Raw genomic sequence first — 23,630 nt, 5'->3', positions numbered from 1 at the left:
TCAATACCATTATTGTGCAACTTGAGGTAGGAAAAAGCAATGATAACTAGATTGCTTGAGCAACATATGACATTGAATGCTATTTTTGTTAAAAAGTGTATTGAAATGTATTTTATAGGATGAGTTTCATCCGTGACATCTCCTAAAGCAAGGGGATGGCCATTTGTAACTTCTATAGGGAACCAAGCTAGATATCTCCACAATTGTGATACCATGTTGTATTGCAAAGTTCTCATCTATAAAATGTGCAGAAGCTCTAGAGTCCAATAGTGCTTTAGTTGTCAATGTGGTGCATAGATTGTTGCCAATAACATGAAACTTGAAGTAGAATTCACAGACAAGCACTAACCTTCAAAGAGTTCTTGATTTTTATTTAACCACATAGCCCCTACTATGGCTAGGTATCAATCCTTCTTGATGATGAGGCATTATAACACTTTTCACTCATAGCTTCTTGTTAGGACATTATTGAGAAGCATTTCAAGGTTCTCTACAATATAAACATAATCAACAAGAGCGACATTGTTGCTTCTCTTGACCTAACAAATGACTTGGATCAAGCTTAATCAAAGTACAAAGTATCGATATTGGTTTCTTGCTCACTTGGGTGGTTTTATCTCTTCTTGTTGTCATGGTCTCTAAACCTAATGAAACCCCATGATGCTTTTCTTGGCATCTCTCAAATAGTCAACTGTCACACTCTATCACTTGAGAAATGGTCAATTAATGTGTGAACCTTTGGCACGGTCAATAAGAGATCCTTCACATCATTATTCAATCCCCACGAAATTGGATGATAAAATAAACCATGCCATGTCAAATCCCAGGTGAGATATTAGGATTCCAATACATAAACTAATGTCAATTTCAACCATGATCCCTATGAAATTGGACGATAAAATAATGACCATGCCATGCCAAATCCTAAGTGAGATATCGAGATTCCAATATATAAACCAATGTCAATCAAGATCCTTGATGTGTATCTCTAAATTTGATCTTGCCAACTCTAGATCTATCAAGAGTCTCCAAGATAGCATTGAACTCACAAACAAAAGCTTCAAAATCATGAAATAATGAGATTCCCTCTCAAGAAAGGGTGCAAACCAAGAAAGAGATGTACTTGATAGGAGTATGCTAATAAGCAACATCAAGATAATGCTCAAGTTACATGCAAATGAACAACCATTCTTGCTACAAAAAACCTTTTAACTTTGATTTGGTCCCATTAAACTTTCTAGGTAGGCCAAACCTTTGGTTCTTTTTGATATCTTGGAGAGTGGTTATTGCAATAGCTTTCTCTTGAAGCTGATTTTGAGGGTCTGGTAACCCCAAAGTATGGAGCTTCTCCAATTGTAATCATGAATTGCTCTCACATGGAGTTCTCGGACTTTTTCTTGAATATTTTGGAAGGTGGTGATGACATCTTCCATCACCGTATCAAAGACTAAGCAATGCGACAAGAACTTGGCAAGGACAAGGAGTGTTGCCTCACAACTTGCAATAAAATAGCTACAAGAGGAGGAGGAGGAGGAGGAGGAGGAGGAGGAGGAGGAGGAGGAGGAGGAGGAGGAGGAGGAGGAGGAGGAGGAGGAGGAGGAGGAGGAGGAGGAGGAGGAGGAGGAGGAGGAGGAGGAGGAGGAGGAGGAAGAAGAAGAAGAAGAAGAAGAAGAAGAAGAAAGAACTTGATTCTTTATTACAAGCAATATGATAATCTATTTATTGATATGAGATTGATATAATTATGTTTACAATAACAAGGCTACATTCATGACACAAGATAAGACCTTGGTACAAGACTAGACCAAATACAAGATGATAAGAAGTGGAGATACAATGCTTGAACTACAATAGAGAGGATTTACCTCATAGGAGCCTCACAACTGGTGTTGGGACTGAAGGGCTTGTATCCCAAGATCCCCTATTTACACTAGAGTTTAGGAGGTTAAAGGAAATCACTAGATATGAGATTGCATAAGTGTATGATGACTAAGCATGATCATGTCATCAAGGACATAAGCATTGTTGATAATAAGAAATGCTAACGTAAGCACTCTTCTATAATCCTCTAATGAATCTCTAGAATTTTCTAGAACTTTCTAGAATCTTCTCAAAGCCTAGAACATACTAGATTTTTTCATGTGCATGACAATATTAGGGTGACATGACTAATCGAAATCCCTAATCATATTATTTTGACTCTAAGTATAACTTAGACTCACTGCTCAATTAAAGACCAATAAAACATTATATGGGTGTCTTTCCATCTTTAGGAATCCCTAATCATGTTTTACTCGCTCCAAGCACAGTAGTTTAGGCTCATGGCTCAATTTATGAACACCACAATGTGATATAGGGTAGGGGCATCATCACTATTGGGGACTTCTAACCATGTTGTGTTGGTTTAGGACTAGCACAATACAATGAGAGCCCTTAGACAACAAAATGATAGCATAAAAATTTACATTTTTTGTAGAGAACTAGATAAAATTGAGGGCATCATATGAGGGCTTATCTCATTGTGTTGGTCAGGATTGGTATTGTTCTTTCTTTGTTATTTGACCTCTCTATGTCGATCTTGTGCATTTTTTGACTCTTATGGGGATTTTGGGCTCTTTTGGATATAACATTGCCATTAGTTTTTCCAAGTTATTGATTGAAAATGTATACTTTGATAACTAGTATAATGTGACTAGAAGCCAAGAGCAATTCTTAAAATCGTTCATCACATTGTGTTGTTGTAGCTAGGCACACCCTAGACCACCAACATGATTAGTCACACCATGGTAATGTCCTACAATCCCTTCTTGTGTTATGTTGTTCTACTCTCATCCCATCTCAACACAATGCAATTAGGTTCCACAAGTGCATCTCACAATCCATCATTGCATTGTCTTGGTCTAGGGTGTGGTGACTAGAGACCAACAAAATCTCTAAAATAAAACATAAAAAGATATCCCCGTGTCCCTAATTATGTTCTATTGGTTTAGACTCACATTTGATTTAGGATCAACATGACCCAATATGAATACTTTTTCACTATTGAGAACCCCTATTTGTGTTATGTTTGCTCTAGGATCGTTTAGGCTCAAAAGTCAATTTATGACCAACACAACATAATAAGAGGGCATCATCACCATAGACATACCTAATCGCATTGTGTTAGGGCATCATCACCATTGGTAATCCTTAATCATATTTTGTTGGCCCTAGGTATGGCTTAGGCTCATGACTTGGTTTAGGACTAGTACGTGCGATGTAGAGGCCTCTTCATTGGTAGGAATCTCTAATCACATTGTGTAGGCTCCATGTATGGTTTACACTCATGATTTGATTTAGGAACCAACAAAATGTGATACGGGGGTCTCATCATAGGAACCCCTAATCATGTTGTGTTGGTTTAGAACCAACACAACAGAATAAGGGCACATGGCCATTTTTGGGGACCCTTGATTATGTTGTGTTGGCTTGGTGTTTAACTTTTTAATAAAGGCCAACATAACATGATAAGAGACATTGGACAACATTGTGGGTCTTTAATTGTGTTTTACTAGTCTGTTTTTCAATCCATTTGAGAAGTGCCAAATGAAAAGGATGAAAACAACATTAGATGGAGAGTAAGGCACAATATAATATTACTTTTGTTCCATCAATATTTTTTATCGTTTGTATTGTCATTTTGCATTTTGTGGTGTATGATGATAACTCTATTGGGAGTGAAATTAGAAAATGGAAAGGAAGTTTAAGTATGGATTTATAATCACAATATATTAATCATGTTTAATTGCCATATTAAATTTGTGCCATGATTCCCTCCTTTGTCTCTTTAGATGCTCCACTGTTGTTCTAATTTTATTTTTTTAATTATTCTTTTTTGTTAGCTCTATGGACAATCTTTCTACATGTTTCCTAATGTAATTCTTCTAGAAATATGAGCTCTCTCCATTCCATTGTCTTATAATAGAGAAACAATGAATAAGAAGACATGTTTAGAAAATATGTATCCTCTACTTTATACCACCACTTATGACTTCATTTCTTGAGGATGCCGCAACTTTTTGTTACGTTTACAAACCCCTAATATTACACAAGCATTCATACTCATGATCAAGTTGGATGTGGAGGTGGTATATATCTCTTCTATGCTTCTTGATGTTGATATGGCCATTTCCTCGAACTTCTGTGTGCTGCTCACCTCCCTATTTTGTCTCAAAGTTTTCAATGTGTCAAAATGTAGCGCATATTTTCGCACCATTTGTTAGCTCGACTTTTGGTAAACAGAGAGTGCACCATTAACTAAAACTGATACATATATGAGCCATCAAATTCCATGTACTAGTCATGCTACACTTAACTAAAGATATTTGACCATTTAAAGAGATTTGTACCATTTCATACATTTTAAAAAAAAGTAAAACTAAGAAATTAATTTCATAGTATTTATAATACCTCAAGATTTATCCCTCTATGTTGAAGTGGAATTTCTTAGAAGGCCCAAAAGTGAGTACAACTTTTCCTAAATTAGCAGCACTTCAATGCTATGAGATACTATTTAAAAACAATGGATTCAAATCAATGAAAGGGGAACCCCATAATCCGTTCATCAGTTCTAGTAACATATGTAATACTACCTAATAATGGCATTCTAGAATCTCCACAATAGCCAATTTACTTTTCCTTCTGCTTAGAGCATCAACTAAAGAACATTCTCATATTACAGCATAAGCATCAAGCGTTTGGTACACATGGGCAAAAGATTGTAAACTCTTGGATATGGCCAACTAATTTGCACATGTCGTGGAATCTTTCATTTAGAAAAGACACCCTACTATAATAAATTGTATACTTTATATGTTTGTGGTTTAAGATCATGCATGTTGGCCATTATTATTCAAAATGTTAAATTGGTTCAAGGGCCAACTATTGTAGCTTTGATACATTTGAATGCTGAGTATTTTCGAGTCCAATCCAATTAGATTCAAGCATATATTGTCAATGAAAGGCCCTTGTTTGTAGTGCATAACTTATTGACTTGTTTATTGATTGAGAGGTGGAGGTGCATTTAAACACCTCTCTAACATAAAAAAAAATGTTGAAGATGTTAGCTAATGCATGAAAAATATCCTCTTGTCATTGATTGTATAATGTATATTCAATTAACATTGCACATGGACCTAAGAAAGAAGAAACGAATGAGGTCCTTTCACAAGGAGACTTCATGGTTTCCATTGCCACTATCTTCTCATTTTTTTGCAAACTAGGTTTAGTTTCATGCCAATGGCCTTGCTTTCCTTCATGCTAATTGGAAATAGCTCGTATGCACTAGAAAATACCACAATTGTGTACTAGTCAAGTACATCTTTTTTAGTATAGTATTCAATCACAAATGTCTTTTGTGTGCTTACATAGTAAGCTTGTTATAACAAAAAATGCAGCATGTGAAACATGTGTCTCTACCACAAAAAGTTATCCCTCTAGCAATCCAAATGAGGATCAACTTCATGTACAACTACAATGTAACCTATGCTTAACAAGGTTATCCAGTAAAACAAGAGTACTCAATAGCTCAAGTGGCGACATAATGAATCTATAGTGAGATTTAAAAGCTAAGCAAAGGAACATGGTCTATTCTATAGCACCATTGAGCGAAAGAATGTTGTTGACATTTAGCCAAAGAAAGTTGAAGTTATTGAGCCTAGAAGGCCAGTTGTCAAGCTCTCAGAGGAGACTTACTAACTCTATCCAAAATGTAGAGTAGCATATAAGAGTAGGACATATGTTGTAAATCATCATTTGCATAGATGCCCAATGAGACCGAAGCGTGTAATACTCATGTGATTAGTTCTCATAAAGCATCAAAAATCGAACGGCTCATATGAAACTCTAATAAGGAAATGAAATAAAAATGAAAAAAATGCACATGAAGCAAAGTAAAAACTAACAACTGAAATGAGTCGATGTAATACTCTCACAAGGACACTATGGCATCACAAGGTCAGCCCGGCCTCAGTATCCATCTCCACGAGAGAGGCCTTGGGCAATAGTGCCGCCTCACTTGGATCAGCTTTACTGAGATAAATCTCAAGCTTAAGTGTGTTACAATTTATAACATCTTGATTTGCCTAAAATTTCTATGTATCTCTCCCTCTACGATCAGGACATTATGAACCCTGTCAGATTTGTTGCTAGAAAGATATATAATGAATTCTAGATATGTGCGGCATGTACATTTTTCTCTTTGCTATATGAATCTTGAAGTAGAACTCCATCTATACAACGTGGTTACATTACTATGACTGCATAAGTTCGTATGGTCTTTTCAAAATAAGAATCAAGTTGCCAGGTTTAAGGGAACAACCATTCCTTGTTAAAATATCATTTGATTCCAACATCATTTCTGGAGCTGTCAGCAATATGCAGAAAATCACTACTAGTACGTACTTCTCAGCCAGCCAGTCCATGTTGAATCACCGATGATGTTGCAAAACATCATTGCAATATTTCTTGAAGTTGTTGGATTCATCAACAATGAAATCACTGCCAAATAACTATAGTAAGCAGATGAGACTGAAACATACAATATATTGGGCTTATGTTCTGACTGTCAAGATGCCAGTACTGTATCCATACATCAATCTTATTACAAGCAAGATAAGTGATGTGCAGCACTTCATACAAGAAAAGGGGTCACCTTATTTCTGATTGGGTGCAAAAGAAACCGGACTTGATGCTGTGTTTGATCTAAACCTGTTGATTTCCATTTCCAACCAGAAATTGAAGTAGCTTATAAATGCTTTAAATATTGAGTTTCACTCATATTACCTGCTTTGTCCCAATAACTATGAGGTATTGGAGAGGACAATGGTTTAGAAGATATAGGATACTGGAAATAATGGACAACCAACAGGACTCCCCACCTGTCTGTAGCTCTGGACTATTGCTTGTGAACTGAAACTGGGAATCAAGGTAATGGGACAGAGGCTTCAGCCATGGATGGAGAGAAAGAAGTAAACACAGGCATCCTGCCTCATAGACCTGGAAAATGCTGTAGTCATCCAAAACACAAAGACATCTTCTAGGATAGGATGGACAAGCCTTATAGATCTGGAAAATGCTGTAGTCATCCAAAACATGAAGACATCTTCTAGGTTAGTATAGACAAGCCTTATACAGAATCTCAAAATTTCTGGAGCTGTTGCCAAGTAAAGAGAAGGAAACTCCTCAATAAAAGAAGTCTAGGGACACCTTCCATTTTCCAGGAAATTGCAGCAAGGTCTCATGGCCATTAAAGAGAGAATTGGATTCCTTTGTTGTCCCCTTAAGCAAGTTCATTTGAGCAAAGTTGAAAAGACTCTCTGGAGGGAAACGGAAAGAGGCAATCAGTATTTGGCACTGGCAGCTCTGCAACAAGAAGTTGGAGAGTGCATGTGAGGAATGATTTTCTAAATGGTTAGCTAAGGGAAACGATACATGGACCGAACAGTGGAGTTCGTGACACTCTACACTCAGTACGTGTAAGCTGAAGAAAGTGGGTTGAAGCAAGCTCCTGGAGATTAGTGCCAAAGGCCAACTAAAAATTCTAACTCAGATAGATGGATTTTGGAACAGCAAGGTCAATCCTGATATGTTTGTAAGTAAAACCAGGGACAGTTACGAACTTGGTAGTGTCTGTAGATGACATCATGCTTAATAGCTAAAATAACCAACCAATATTCGTCATCATAAGGTTCAAGAATGCCTTATGTTCATTAGCTCTAACCCTTGAAAAAACGGGGGGGAAACAAAAACAGTACTAGACAAGGCCTTTGCCATCCTGATTCAGTAGCTTTCAAGAACCACTGGAAAATATACAGACAAGTATGCACTGGTATTATGCTTTAACCACATAAAGTCACTCGATGAAAATCTGAACACATGCCTACAAAGAGAGGTAAAACCATACTAGATGCGCTGCACCATCTCAGTCGAATCCCATCTTGGGCTCCATGGAAAATCCTTGTATGCCCGAGTAATTGGCTTTCCAATGTTGTCAAAATGCTGCATAAATTTTAAGAAAGTCTTAATCAATAAAAGCTGCATCGATAACAACTTGCCTTCTATGAATAATTGTAGGTGTAGTCACTCAATGAAGCAAATGATGTCGACAATTTTAGGCTGAAACCTAGAGCACCTGACAGCTCTGGAGAGTAAGAGTTGGTTGCTGCTTTGGAAATAGTGTTGACAGGAAGAAATGGACCTGCAAGTCATGTAATGAGAATTCTCTTCTGAATTCGCGCATTTCTTACAATGGGCATACAAAGGTCTGAATCAGATATAATACAGGCTCTCCTAAAGCAGAACATAAAAATCGAGACAATAGCTACTAAACAAAACGGCAGTTACACGATGCATCTCTTAGACACTGCAAAATGTAGCTGATAGGCTTGATTATAATTGTAACAAATGACTATTAAGCATGGACATTATGTCTTGTGGACACTCTCTTGTAAAGCAGATCATAGGTTGTCACAAACAAAACCCCCTGAAGATGGAACATGAGTTATCTATCCAGCATATATTGGAGAGCGCAATCGTTGCATACCAATAGACTAGACACCACAGATATCAATGGGCATGATCTATCAAGATAGGTATAACTCCACCATCGAAGCGGGAAACCCTTGAAATGCCTATTGGAGGCACCCGCCACGACTCTGGAATAGCTTGGGAAATCCCAAAAATGTGTTTCCCCAGGGAGAATGTTATCCCTGTCTGAAATGGCACCACATGGCATTTCCCCTCGAATCCAAAATGTTTCACTCTTCGGTGGGATTTGGATTGCAATGTGGAAAATTTGTGGAAACAAACATCAGTTTAGTAAGGTCCCTTTGAGACACCCACAGTCTTTTGCTTTCCCTCCCTTACCCCCTTTCACTATTTACACATTTCTCCCTCTTCCCATCACATCTCCCACCGCTCAATAATGCAATGCATCTGTTTCCCTCTTCTCAAAAATTGGTGTTTCTGTTTCCATCTTTATTTCCATTCCTATTTCTATTTCAAAGTTTTCTGCAATTACGAATTCATATAATTGAAGTGGCAGTGGACCTCTAGGACTATAGGTCTAGTAAAAACTTCATATCTACTTAGGGTGAAAGACCCGAAAAACTATCTACTGCAGTCACCGTGTGTCTCTTTACATAGGTCCCCAATGCCTAGGATTATGCTTGGTTAGGAAGGTAATGCAACAGTGAGCTACTACAAATAGCACCTACAATTGAAGAATACTCATCATAAGATGTATGTCATGGATGTGTATTTTCAATTTTAAGAAAGGAGGATTGACCTGAACACATCATTTCCCAAGGAAAAACAAGCCAATTGAGTCAGGTGTAGTCCCATTCAGGTCCCCAATTCTATATTAAAAAATACTTGATGAAAGACCCAACAAAGAAAGAAATTCTCATACCACTGCTGCTGGTCTTGAGAAGCATGCTGCATGGTCTCCTACAGCATAGAAAATGCAACATGTATGACAACACGAAGAAAACAATCTGTAGAATGCTGAATGCTGAATGCTATAAACATAACAAGTATGAAGATGGTACAATAAGAGGACCTCAAACCTCCATGTCTCTAGGACCGGGGCAGAGATGCCTGAAGGAGTGGGTGTCAAGAGTGTATCGTAGGCAGAGATGGTTGAAGAAGTGGGTATTGAAGTATGCCACACTTGAACAGACCCCAAAAACACAGCAGTAGTCTTAAATCTGTCTAGTGAAGAAGGCAGCAGCAATGTACTCCACCCGGAAGGCTAATTACACAGTTCAGGCTTGACAGATGATGCTATTGGCTGTCTACCTGCCTGCCAGCAAAACACAAGCACAGCAGCTACTGTAGACCTCCAAACAACAAACACAAGATGCTGGAATGAAGGCAAAGCCTACAAATGAAGCCTGGCAGCTGGGCAGCCTGTCTGATCAGCCAAAAAAGTGTACAGCAGGCTGGAACAGGTCGCTAGGGTGCTATGATGCCATCGGCAGCAGGACGACCAACTGATAGTGAGAACACAGGTATAAATGGCCTCCCAATCAGGTCACCTACTGATGAAGAAGCTGTAGACCGCAGGGCAGCTCTGTACAAAACTCCATGAACTGAGGTGTCCTGCAGATAGGGGTGTAAACAGCAGTGGGCAATGAGAGGGCTGAAGGTGTGGCATGGTTGGCTGAAATGAGGGATTGGGGATGGAAAAAGAAAGACTCCTATTTATAGAGAACTGCCAAAAAAAAAAGAGTAATCTATACCAATGTGAGATGCTGCGAATATGGTGGATCCAAGTCAACGAATCCTTTGACAAGGTAAAAGAGGTTTTCATTCTTGAATGGGCACCAGCAAATATAGGTTTTCCCCTCATCCAAAGCACTCCATTTTACATTTACAAAATGCCAAGGCATGGACAATGCAAGGGATGATGCAAAGAGTTATGCTCAAACAGAATGCTATGCACAACGCAATGGTACCACTTGAGCAGAGGCCTCGTAGGGAAACACTCTCTTGCCCAATCGCCCTTTTGCAAGTATGATCATCAAGATGCAAATGGATGATGATATGAAGGTATGAATGAATCAATACAATAATCAACATCCTATAATCACCAAGAGGAGACCTTCCCCTCTCACCATGGATGGTGGGAAAAGAAGTAAGCACCCCATTTTCACCACCCCGAGATGTCAATGCCGAAGGGGAGAGGAGAAGCACCCAAAGAAGAAGAGTGAAGCACATGTAAGCACCCACTTTCACCATCCCAAGATGTCAATGCCAAAGGGGAGAGGAGAAGCACTCAAAGAAGAAGAGTGAAGCACCTGTCCAAATAAAAACCTATGAAATGAAGGGCCTCCATGGTAGCCTGAAGCAAGGCTGTAACTCGGCCTTGAGAGAAGAAGCCTCCATGCTGGTCCAAAGTGCAAAGCCCAACCAAAGAGGGGCAACCAAGATGGGAGTGCTGAAGTATCCGAGTCTCTACTCCAACAAAATCATAGGTCCTGTAAGGGCTAGTTCCAAACTCAAACACAAGCAATAAGCATAAGTACCTCATGAGATCAAAAGGCACACATATCTCTACTTCAATGAAACTGCTTTAGGTGCTTTTATGGTTGTGTGTTTTGTGTGTTTTTAGGGATTCTTGCATCCAACAGGTAGGTATGCTAAAGATGTAAGATCGTAAGAGTAAGAATGTGCAGTTAGTGCCACTGACTTGTGAAATGAGTGAGGAGAAAGGCTCCACCTTCCATTGGATCAAAGGGTCTCTTGGAAAAGTAAGCTCAACTGCTTATGACTGTGCACTAGATGTAGATGGCAACTCAGAAAGTGAAGTGAATGTCGCATCTAGACAGTCCTCAAAAGAAGACAAGGAACACCTAAGGACCAAAGTCAATGGTAGAATTGGCGAACCAATCAGATAACCCCTCAAGTGTAGCTTGGGTGGGCTGAGGAGATAGCCCTGAAGCCATGTGACTGGCATGTTGATACTTATCAATGCAAGCACGTTGTGTTGTGCTAAGAAATGCACTTAGCCACTTAAGCAGTCCCAAAACATGCTTATTTTAGGCTTATTTTAGCCAAAACCCTAAAATGGGGAGCGGATCGAGAGAGTTAAGTGGGAGAGGATCTAGAACCCTAATTTTCTATAAATAGGCAGCCAGCCCTCCACTCTTCTCTAATCTCGTTTTTGCAGATTTCAGATGTTTCAGCTTGCTGCCCACACCCCCTTCGCGGAGGACATCTCAGCCGAAGCTGTCCATTGCTGTCTCCATTAGTTGGCGTCTGATTTCCAGCCCTCTTCACGCAGTTTGGAGCTGATTCCAGTCAGGCGACTGCTGTTCTTGTACAGACTTGCTACCGTACAGCCTGCCATGTCATCACCGTCCTGCTGCCTACGTTTTTAGTCTTTCTCTCTCCTGCAGGCTGTCATCTCTGCGTTTTTCGTCTTTCTCTCACCTGCTGCCTGCGTTTTTAGTCTTTCTCTCTCCTCATTGTTGTCTGTGTCAGATCCAGCTTCTCACTATTGCGTTTGCTGGTGTTCGACATCCGGAGGCTGCCTTGCTGCGATTTTGGGATCCGTTGGAAGTACGACACACTCTCCAGCTCATTACCCCTACCCTAATCCTTGAGATACATGAGTTTGAGGTTCAGTGTTCATTCACTGCATAGTGTGTTTGCTGTTTGAGCATCGTATTATTCAGTAGTTATATCACTTCATTTATTCACTATGTTCATTGTCTCTAAGTTACCCTAACCCTAACTTTGTTCTTTTATCAGTCTGTGCTTTGTCGTACGGTTTCTATTTATGTTTCTGTGTTAGGGCATTTCTTTACATGGTATCAGAGCCGGGTACTCTCTAAGAAACCTAGGCCTTTGATCTGAAAGCTCTACACAAGAAGCAAGAATAACAGTAGGTTCAAATGACTTCGAACACAACATCATCGATTCAGTCTCCAGAATCAACTATGCCGAGAACCGAACGAGAGTGGGCCGATCAGCTTGCTCCACAAAGTTTCGATATGGTGGAAGACACTTCTGATAGATGGAAGAAAAGCTAGGCAAGCTGACCTCTAAAGAATACAAACTGATCATAGCTTATCAATGAAAGAAGATTGAGGAGCTCAATCGAAGAATTGCCCTTCAAGAAAATCTTCTAAATGAAGGTATGCATGAATTTCTCTCTTCAGATGTTGCGCATAAATCTGATGATGTTGCAAGGCCGTCAAGCCTCCATCAGGGACATGTCCCCTCTCTTGGAGAACAAGACCCAAAGTATATTCCTTTCTTTCATCCTCTTCCATCCACTCCGGTGCAAGTTACTTTAGATTCGTTTGTTCCTTCTTTTACCTCTTCTGCTTTGCAATATTCTGGTAGAGATCCTATGGAATAAAGAGTCCTGTCTATTGACTACAGAAAAGGTTCTCTTGAGGACCAATTCTTGTATGTTAACACACATCGTGGGGATTATAAGAAAAAGCCACGTACCTCTTCTTCTAACCTTCCTTCTTTTCAGTCTACTTCACAAAATCAAAATGAATTTGGTGTTCCTTTTTCTCCATTGCATGGTGCATCATCATCTTCACACTTTCATTTCCAATCATTAAATGTTAAAAATGAACAAAATGCATCTACACCTCACACACCACATTTTTAAAACCCAACCATCGCACCACATTCTTCTGTTGCTTCTCCACTTCCATTCACACCATTTACATTTCCATTTCAGAAACCTCATGTCGCACCACACATCACACCGAGGGGTTATGGAGACATAAGCACATTCTTTAGGACCTCATCCTTACCTCTACCGGGTGAAGTTCCACCTACTTCACACACACTTTCAGGATCATTGCAGCCTGGGTATCCCCCCAGTCTCTCCCGAGTGTGGATCAGTTGACTCCACAGTTTGCCTCCATGGTTTTACCTAGTGGACCTTCTGGTCATACTGCTGTGCCCTTGCCTCATTTTGAACCGGACTTCCGTGTCCCAGTGCCTCCACCTACACTGGCACCTCATGGAAACATTCATGTTCCAGTGTCTCCACCTCAATTGGCACTCATTGGACACTCATAGCCTACTTCTATCTACCCATCTTTTCCCCCTCCTCCTCATCAAACACATCCACCTCCACCATCTTACCCTCCACAATCTTATCCCCCACATCCATCTTACCCTACCTACCCGACACCTCATGGTTCTAGCTCATCTTCTGTCAAGCATACATTTAATGACAAGACTCGTTTTAACAGGTCAAACTTTACCACTTGGTCAAACTTGATGAGACATATCCTTGACTCCCAGAATCTATGGGATCTTGTGCAGGGGTTGAAACCCCGACCCGATTCCGCACTTGTCCCATACGAGGTTGTCCGCTCATGGAAGGCTAGGAATGCCTCCGCTATTGTCGAGCTGATGCAGGGCTTATTGCCAGAGGTTCATTCTCAACTTCAGCATTTTGACTCAATGTCTGAGCGATGGGTACACTTGACTGACCGCTACGCGGCTCGGGATAGAACCCGTCGTATCAATCTTGACCATGAGCTTCAGCTTTTCAAAATCACAAACCCGGATGACTTGAAAGTTAAGTTGGCTAAGTATTGGTGTCTTCTCACTGAATTCTCCACTACGGGGACTCCCAAGTCCTCTGAAGATCACATCACATTTTTCCTAAACAAACTCCCCAGGAAATACTTCAATTTTGTGGAAGGCATAGTTTCAAAACCTACCATGCCTATATTCTATGAATTTGAGTATGAGATGTTGCATTACGCACGGTTGTTCGATCAGTTTCATATGAATTCCTCTTCAAAGGAGGCTCTTATTGCTCATTCTCAGAAAGGGCAACAAGAGAAGGAAAAATAAAATCAAACCTCTACTCAAAATCAAAATCAAAATCAGAAGCAAAATCCATCCGAGGAATCACAAGGAAACTCCCAGTCACAACTTAAACCAGGGTAGCAGAATATACCTAAGAAGAATAGGTATTGTCAACATTGTCAAAAGGCTGGCCATTTTGACGATGAGTGTCGATCAAAGGCAAGAGGCACAGCACCAAAACCTAAGTCTCAGACCCCCGCCCCTCAGTCGGGCAACCCCCAGCAGGGGAGGCAGGGTAATGGCAAGGGGCAGTTTAAAGGTCAGACTCATACGGCCACCGCTCAGCCATCTCAGCCGACAACGTTCTCAACTCCAGAGGGCTTGTCTGACTGGTCTGCAGAGACCCACATCGTCTCCATAGAGACATCACATGCGAGTCTCGACCACATCTATGAGTTGCCTCCTGATGAGATTACCGCAGAGGCCCACTTGTCACAGCTGAGCACTTCAGCTCCTGTTTGGATTATGGACAGTGGAGTTGCGTAGAAAACAACTCCTCGGTCAAGATTTAGGCTCAAGGTTGCGTCAGCTTTGTCACTAACAAGGGTCCGGATCTGGCTACGCTGGACAATGTATATCATGTCCCTCAGCTTGTGGTGAACTTGTTATCTGTTCAGCAGCTTTGCCGATAGGGGCGAGCGGTTTTCTTTACAGCGACCATAGTTGAGATGCTTGACTCTCTTACTGGTTTAGTGATTGCTCGCGGTGAGGCACAGCCTAATGGCCTATACCACATGACATACTTTCTGACCGAGCCGACAGCCGAGGGCTCCATGTTCCATAGCTTCTAGGCCTTAGAAATATCTCGGGAATCTACGCACAATGAGCGTCTTTGGCATGTTCGATTAGGTCATCGTGGTTATGACTCACTTTATGAGTTGTCACGCCATGAGTTGGTTGAGGGCATCCACGCCTGAAGCTCGCTTGAGATGTCTGTAAAGCTTGTCAGGTCGAGAAACAGCACCATACCCCATTTCCTCAACAGACCTCACATAGAACTAAGGCGCCTCTTAGATTGATTCATGTTGATCTTTGTGGGCCAACATCCACTGCTACCTTGAATGGCGCACTATACTTCTTTTTTATAGTGAATGATCATTCTAGATACATGTGGGTGTACTTCCTCAAGCATAAGTCTGATGCTTTCATATACTTTTCTGCTTGGGTGCTGCTGGTTCATAACCAGACTGGTCGTCGTGTCAGTTGCATGAGGAGTGATACCGGTGGTGAGTTCATCTCCCACGAGTTTTCCGATTTTCTACAGAAGCATGGCATCTCCCGCCAGCTCACCTCTACCAACTCCCCCTCTCAGAATGGATTCGTAGAACGTAGGAACCGAACAGTCATGGAAATGGCACATGCACATACCTATCGCTTTGTTGTAGGAAAACTTCTTTGGTTAATTCACACTAGGCCAGATATAGCTTACTCAGTTAGGATACTCAGTCAGTATTTCACAGCACCTAGGATGTCACATTGCATTGCATTTCTTTGTGTATTGCATTATTTACGGTGTACTTATTCTTACAGCCTGACATATGGTTCTGGTTTATGTTTGCAAGGGTACGCTGATTCTGATTGGGCAGGAGATCCTGACACCCGGCGTTCCCATGGCGGCTCTCTCTTTACCTTGGGCACGGCTCCCATTTCTTGGTCCAGCCATAAGCAAGAGACGGTGGCGGCTTCCACGGCCGAGGCTAAGTACCGGGCTCTCTTTGATGGCACCACCAAGGCCATCTATCTGAGGAGTTTACTGAAGGCACTTCATTTTTCTTGTCTCTTCCACAATTGTCTACTGTGACAACCAGAGTGCCATTGCCCTTGCAGACAATCCGATCATCACACCACGGACGTGGCATATGGGAGTCCATTTTCACCTTTCCAAAGAGCACGTTCAGCTAGGCACTATTCGCCTAGAGTTTGTGCCTTCATCAGATAATTTTGCAGACATTTTGACCAAAGCAATCAACCGGCCAGTTCTTCAGTACCTACTACCCAGGATCGGCTTGGGTATACCCTCCCCTACTTCTTCAGCTTGACAAGGAGAGGGTGCTTCCCTCTTGCTTTCCCTTCCAGTTTGAGAGGGGGCGGCTTCTACTCTTGATCGTGACACTGATTATGCTTACACTTTTTAGACATTACATTCATTTATTCTTTTGTATTGTATTATGGACATTTGTAACTTCATCCACACTGTCAGGATGACATGATTGTAAAAGGGAAGTTGGACAAGTGAACAATTCCCTTGCGAGGGCACTGTCCAAGTAGCACCGTTGCATAGCATATTGCATGAGCATGACATCTTGCGTCTCCCTTTGCATTACCCCATACATTGGCATTCTGTTCATGTAAACATGCATCTGTGCACATTTATCCCTCCTAGATCTTTTGGAGTGGTCGACTCTAGGATTCACCATATTCATGGCATAACACATGGCAATTCTCCTAAAGGCAGTTTCCCTACCCTTGCTTTGCTTTGCTTGTCTTACTAAGCCCACCATCATCTTTTTTGCCTCTCCCCATATTCACCACATGATTGGCATACACACACTTTTATTATCCTTAGGCACTTATCCTAGTCAGTGTGAGGGATTGTTTGCTAGTTTTGTGAATGACCTGGGTTTAAAACTCTCTTTATCTTTTCCTATCTGTCACTTAATCGGCCACTATCCCTATATTACTTACGTATTTTCAAAACACTTTTCAAACAACCACAAACAAACAAACAAACAAACAAATAAGTCTATTGTTATTTCCATCCGCCTTTGCAGGACTTGGTAGGCCCTTGGACAGCCGCCGAGCACCCTTGGTCCGATGCCCTGGCCTCTCTAGGGTAATCACTTCGGCTCCCTTGATAAGATAACCATCGCCTCTGTAGTCTTGGTTGGCCACTCAGCAACCAACGTGCACCCTTTGTCCGATGCCCTGGCTACTTTGGGGTGGGACGCCTTGGGGTAAATCAAAATTTAGGCTGTCTACTTTTCGCTTAGCCACTTAAACAGCCCCAAAATATGCTTATTTTAGGCTTATTTTAGCCAAAACCCTAAAATGGGGAGCGGATCGAGAGAGTTAAGTGGGAGAGGATCTAGAACCCTAATTTTCTATAAATAGGCAGCCAGCCCTCCACTCTTCTCTAATCTCGTTTTTGCAAATTTCAGATGTTTCAGCTAGCTGCCCACACCCCGTTCGTGGAGGACATCTCAGCCGAAGCTGTCCATTGCTGTCTCCATCAGTTGGCGCTTGATTTCCAGCCCTCTTCACACAGTTTGTAGCTGATTCAAGTTAGGCGACTACTGTTCCTGTGCAGACTTGCTGCCGTACAGCCTGCCACGTCATCACAGTCCTGCTATCTACGTTTTTAGTCTTTCTCTCTCCTGCAAGCTGTCCTGTCTGCGTTTTTATTCTTTCTCTCTCCTCACTGCTGTCTGCATCAGATCCAACTTCTCACTACTGCGTTTGCTGGTGTTCGACATCCGGAGGCTGCCTTACTGCGATTCGGGATCCGTTCGAAGTACGACACACTCTCCAACTCATTACCCCTACCCTGATCCTTGAAATAAAGGAGTTCGAGGTTCAGTATTCATTCACTGCATAGTGTGTTTGTTGTTTGAGCATCGTATTATTCAGTAGTTATATCACTTCATTTATTCACTGTGTTCATTGTCTCTGAGTTACCTTAACCCTAACTGTGTTCTTTTATCAGTCTGTGCTTTGTCGTACGGTTTTTGTTTATGTTTCTGTGTTAGGGTATTTCTTTACACGTTGTTGGTGTGGATAAGCTGCAAGTGCATGAGGATTGCCCCTTCTCAATTGTGGACAAGGAACACAAGTATGCTATCCTCATGAACTTGAGTTCCCAAGTGGGAAAGAGGGTCGAGTTTTAGGAGTTTTGGGCGGACTGCCCTTGGCCTTTCAACAACACAAGTCAAAATGATTGGACTTTTGGCGATGCTGATAGAACTTGTTTTTCTTTTGGACATCTATAAAAAGACGGAGGCATTGAATCAAGACTCATTGAACACAAAGGCTTGTAACCACATAAAGCTAGAGTTCTACTTGCTTCTTGGTGTTATTGAGATATATATTTTGGCTCCTCACTTGTTTCTCTTGAAGTTTATGATAGAAGGCAATGTTGAGTATCAAAGGCAAATGCAAAAGAGACTCACCACACTACCATAAGATCTTGTAAACTAATCCATGGTATGTGTGGAGTTATGAGTGAAGACTATTTATATGGGCAATAATCCTTTTAAACTTTTGTATGAAATAGCCTTTGAGAAGTTCATTCTGTTGTATATCTCTACCAAAATTGTAATTTCTTCTAGCTTACCTAAGCACATCATTGACATCCTACCCTTTCCAAATATTGCTTAAGTTGTACCATTGTTCATGACACTATTTGATTTTATCGTTATCACCTACACTCGCAATTGTAATCATGCAAGACTACCCTTATATCAAGATTATTTCAATGTCATTCAAGAATAAGTGGACACTCATCTTAGAACTACTAGCTTGTGTGGAAGGCAGCATTTTGACATTGTGTTCAATGCGTTACGTAAGCATGGGCTGGTTATGAAGATTGGCATGAAGAGTGCATTTTTCTTAGATGAGATCCACTTTTTGGAGCACGTCGTGTCAACTAATGGCATTCATGTGGATCCTAAAAAGATTGAGACAATACGCTCATGGACACCTTTGAAGAATCTGCAAAAGATCTGTGATTTCTTGGGTCTATGTTCCTATTATAGAAAGTATGTGGGTAGCATTACTAAAATTACATCTCCATTGCATGCTTTGCAAAAGAAGAGTGTGCCTTTTAAGCGGACAGCTATGGAAATTTCAGCATTTGAGAAGCTAAAAGAAAATATGATTTCAAATCATGTGGTTGTATTGCCTAATCTAGGGAAGTCATTTGTCGTTCAGTGTGACGCATGTGAAAATAGCATAGGGGCTATTTTAATGCAAGATGGCCAAGTTGTGGCTTATGACAGTCATGTTCTCCATGGTGCAAAGAGAAATTTGCAAGTTTATAAGAAAGAGTTGCTTGTTGTAATTCATATACTTATCACATGGAAGCACTATCTCGTAGGGGCTGACTTCACAATGCAAACGGACCATCAGACATTGCACTACTTTTTGACTTAGACTAGGTTGTCCAAGAAGCACATAAGATGGGCCAACTTCTTGTCTATGTGTTACTTTCAAATCGTGCACATAGATGGAAAAAAGAATGTGGTGGCTGAAATATTGTCATATAAGCCTTGGATTTTGGCTATCACTATGGTATATCATATTGAGTTGAATGCTATGAAAGATCAGTATGATATTGATTCAGATTTTGCAAATGTATATGATCAGCTTTGCAATGGCCAAAGACATGAGTACTTTGTGCATAGAGATGGTTTTTTGATGATGCATGGATGGCTTTGTGTAACAAGCAATTAAGGCCTAAACTGAGAGTCATTCTCCTCCTTATGCAAGACATGGAGATATTGATGCTACACTTAAAGCAGTAGAGCATTTCTTTTATTGGCCTTCTTTGAGACACGATGTTGCGCAATTTATTAGGACATGTAAGGTATGTCAGAAAGTGATGTATGATAGGCAAAAGATACCGGGTTTGGTGTAGCCCTTGCCTATTCCAAATAGACCTTGGCAAAGCATTGCTATGAACTTTATCTTTAAGCTTTCTAAGACACCTACGGAGAATGATGGGATATAGACCATCATTTGTAGGTTTAATAAGAGTAGGCCCATTTCATTCTGATGAGGAAAAAGACGAAGGCTAATCATATAGCACACTTATTTTTGCAACATGTGTTTTAAGTATCATGGCATGCCACAGCCAATCATCAGTGATCAAGACCCTCATATAGCTGATTTGTTTTGAAAAGGGATATTTGAAAACATGGGTATAGCGTTGAAATTTTCTTCCTCCTTCCATCCGCAAACAAATGGTCACTCAGAAGAGGCAAATTCTATAGTACTTTATCTCTTGAGATGCTATGTATCAGAGCATAAGTCACGATGGTAGAATTTGAGGTTGTGGAAGGTGGCAATTTCGCATAAGTCACGATGGTAGAATTTGAGGTTGTGGAAGGTGGCAAGAAAGCGCCTCCCCCCCCCAATTTTACACACAAAGAACAAGATCTTTGAGATTGATCGGTATGTGGAAAACATGGATGTAACCTATGCAAAGGTTAAGCATGCTCTTCATAGGTCTCAAGAGAAGCAAAAGAAGGCTGCCGATTGCCATAATCGTGTTTTGCAGTTTCAAAGGGCGGCGATTATGTGTTGCTGCGTTTTGAAAAGGTCAATATTAATTTTCAGAATTAATCTTGTGAAAATTTACTTTTAATAAAGCTAGATAATATTAGGAATTTTTGGAAGGCTACCACTTGGCAAAACATGACCATGCAAGTGGAAAAAAGTTTTTGGAGGCTAGGGGGAAGAGAAAGGTCATTTTGCAATGCACCAACTAGAGAGAGGCTATACGATTAGGTCACCTAATGTAGGGGACTATTTGCAACCATCAAGGAAGGCTTCTAGACCAAGAGATTGTAGCCCAAGCCCCTATGGATGCAGACGACAGCATCTAACTCTAGGTGATAGCAGTTTTGGGAGCTCTTGGCAATCTATGACAGCTTCCATGGCTGTCTAGACAAGGCAGCTACTAATTTTCTCTAGTTTCTCACGATAGAAAATTAGAGTTTTCTCTCCCCTCAACATTCTTTATCAACCTCCTGCCTATCCCCATTCTTTCTCAGCAATTTCCAACAAAATCAACCATTATAACTAATCTCTCCTACAAACCCTAATTTACAATAGAAATTAGGGTTTGACAGCTACCTCGAGAAGCTTGCTCAAAAGTAAGGCCTAAAGACTTGAATTTCAGCCACTAAAATTGGGGCAATTTCATGATATTCAAGTCGCCATTCAGCCAGTAAACATTTGGGGCTGAATTTGTCACCTAAGGAGCACAATTGAAAGCCAATCCCCAAGCAAATCATGGAGTAAATTGGTTTGAAGGTTAGCTATTCATTGACAACAAGAGACAATTGGAAAGTGAAAAAGATTCAAGGAATCTCAATGTATTTGATCCGAATTGCAATAAAAGTTAAAGAAATATCACAAGGGGGCCAACCAAGTAGGAAACATTAGAAACATGACATGTCCAAGAGTTTCTGAAACGTAGGAAACAACTGAATTGAAATTTTGGTACTTGAAGATTATAGTTGGCCTAGTTTTCCCCTGGGATCAAATTGTCCTCTTTGCCTAGTCAAAGCTGGCTTATAGAGAAATTGTACTTGATAAATGTGTGAGAGTGCGCAACGGAAGAAGAACACGAACACAGAGGAGGAGAGAGAGAGAAAGCAGGGAATGAAGGAAGAAAATCTGCACTGACTGAAATGAATGCTGAATACACTGAAATGGACTGATCAGTCCCTGCACGCAGCCCGGAGCGTCAGTGACGGCACCAGATCAGGCTGATGATGACGGCAGCACCGAAGACGGAGGAAGATGACGGAGTCGGAGTGTGCACCTGCCAAAGAAGGAGGGAAGATGATAATACAACTGACTGCCAAGTGGGAAATGGCTATAAATAGCCAAAAAACCCAAAAACTGGCCGACCTGAATTTTGAGGCCATAAATATGTCCGACCAGCATTTAATGCTGATCCGATAAGCATTTAATGCTGGTAAAAATGCCAGGAATGCTCAGAAAAATCCCGGAAAGGGTGGACAATGTCCGGCAGGTGAGGCAAGCTGAAGAATGCAGAAACTGCCCCGGGAAATGCACATAAAATCCCGACTGGAGGAGAAAATGCACTGAAATGCAATAAACTGAGTGCTCTAGAATGAGCTACCTCCTCCGTCAAAACAAGTGATAGACAGGTCAGAGCTCCTAAAGTCCTCGTCTGACTCAGACTGAGGCTCACAGGCAGGAGATGACAAGGCATGACAAACATGACTGCTAACACCCCCTCTCAGATCCTGGATGTGGCAGAAGGCCAAGGGAGAAACGGATCCTGGGGTGGCAAGAGGAATGCCAAGGTCGATGAAGTCTGTCGATGTAGACTGCTGTGCTGAAGGAGCTCCTCACGATCCTGGGAATCCCCCTCTAAAACACTAGGGGCCAGGGAATCCACAGCTGCATCACCGAGATCGTCCCCCTCTAAAAGGTATGGGAGGTACGAGGGAACCACCGGAGGAGAGGGTGGGGGATGGAAAGGAACCTGTGGAATAGAAGGTGCACAAGCGGGAACGGGTGGAGCAATAGACTGCCTCGGAGGACCCTGCATCAAAGAAGGGGAATGGAGCCTGTAAAGCCCGCTCTCCTGCCAACCTGTAGATAGACAGCTCCTGTAAAAGAATCCTCAATAACAACGGCATGCTCGGTGAAGATCACTCGTGTGCCAAGCCTCGTAAGACCATAAACTGAGAGGAGGGAAAGGCCCAAATCCGGAACATGTAGGGCCTGTGAAAAGGAGCTCGAAGGTTGGTCGGTAAACAAAGGCAATGTGCCAACACCACTAATAGGCACCGATAAAATGTCACCAACAGTGACTGAACCCTTTGATGGACGGAGATCCTGTAACAAATCACCTCGGGGAGTCATATGACTCGAAGCACCACTGTCCACTAACCAAGGCTACGCAGAAGACACTGCAGCCACGGAAGAAGGATCCTCCTCCAAAGCATGGATATGAAGGAACACTGACTCATGGGTAACAGCGGGTGTAGAGGTAGAAGAAGGCTCCGATGTAGATCCACCCTTCGCTCTCGAACGAAGGTGAGGGTACTTCTTCCAGCATGTCTCCTCGGGATGTGTCCCTTTCCCACAGTGTGGGCACTTCGGTCTCTCTGAATCTGAGTCAGAGCCTGAAGAACTGTCCTTGTGCTTAACCTTTGACTTCGTCTTCTTCTTCTTCTGTCCTCCCGAACCTGCAACAAAGGCTGTAGTGGAGTCGGATCCACTAGCACTGACCTCTCTGAGTCGCTCATCATGCTCCAAGACAAGCGGGGATAGCTCCTCCCATAGAAGCTTCTCACGGGTCCTCGATGTAAGAAGGCTGGTGTAGAAGACATCAAACCGAGGCGATGGCAGGCTGAGTCAAAAGAATCATAGCCATGTCTTCAAAAGATATCGTCCGACCGAGGGATGCAAGCTCATCCCTCATATCCTGTAATCTGTTGATATGGTCCTTCATGGAAGGACTATCATCAATAGCG

The 23,630-nt window shown here is 41.6% G+C and overlaps 1 protein-coding gene across 4 annotated transcripts in view; it reads right to left on the bottom strand.

The window, feature by feature from the left end:
• Positions 1-5,906: 5,906 nt before the first annotated feature.
• LOC148015807 (BRCA1-A complex subunit BRE-like protein) overlaps positions 5,907-23,630 on the bottom strand; it is a 113,913-nt gene continuing 96,189 nt past the window's right edge. For all 4 annotated transcript variants that reach the window (XM_087664433.1, XM_087664430.1, XM_087664431.1 and 1 more), the window contains 3 exons: positions 8,171-8,236; positions 7,943-8,037; positions 5,907-6,537 (listed from right to left, as the gene is read on the bottom strand). In XM_087664433.1, the coding sequence (XP_087520559.1) occupies positions 6,468-6,537; positions 7,943-8,037; positions 8,171-8,236 (231 nt within the window). In that variant the 3' untranslated portion in view covers positions 5,907-6,467. The remainder of the gene's footprint in view (positions 6,538-7,942; positions 8,038-8,170; positions 8,237-23,630) is intronic.

Source organism: Lygodium microphyllum, chromosome 23 (assembly GCF_053477565.2).
Source record: "Lygodium microphyllum isolate KBCC chromosome 23, Lygodium_microphyllum_v1.1.10, whole genome shotgun sequence".
Taxonomy (NCBI): Eukaryota; Viridiplantae; Streptophyta; class Polypodiopsida; order Schizaeales; family Lygodiaceae; genus Lygodium; species Lygodium microphyllum.
Note: the sequence above shows the minus strand (reverse complement) of the source record. Positions and strands in the feature narration are given on the sequence as shown.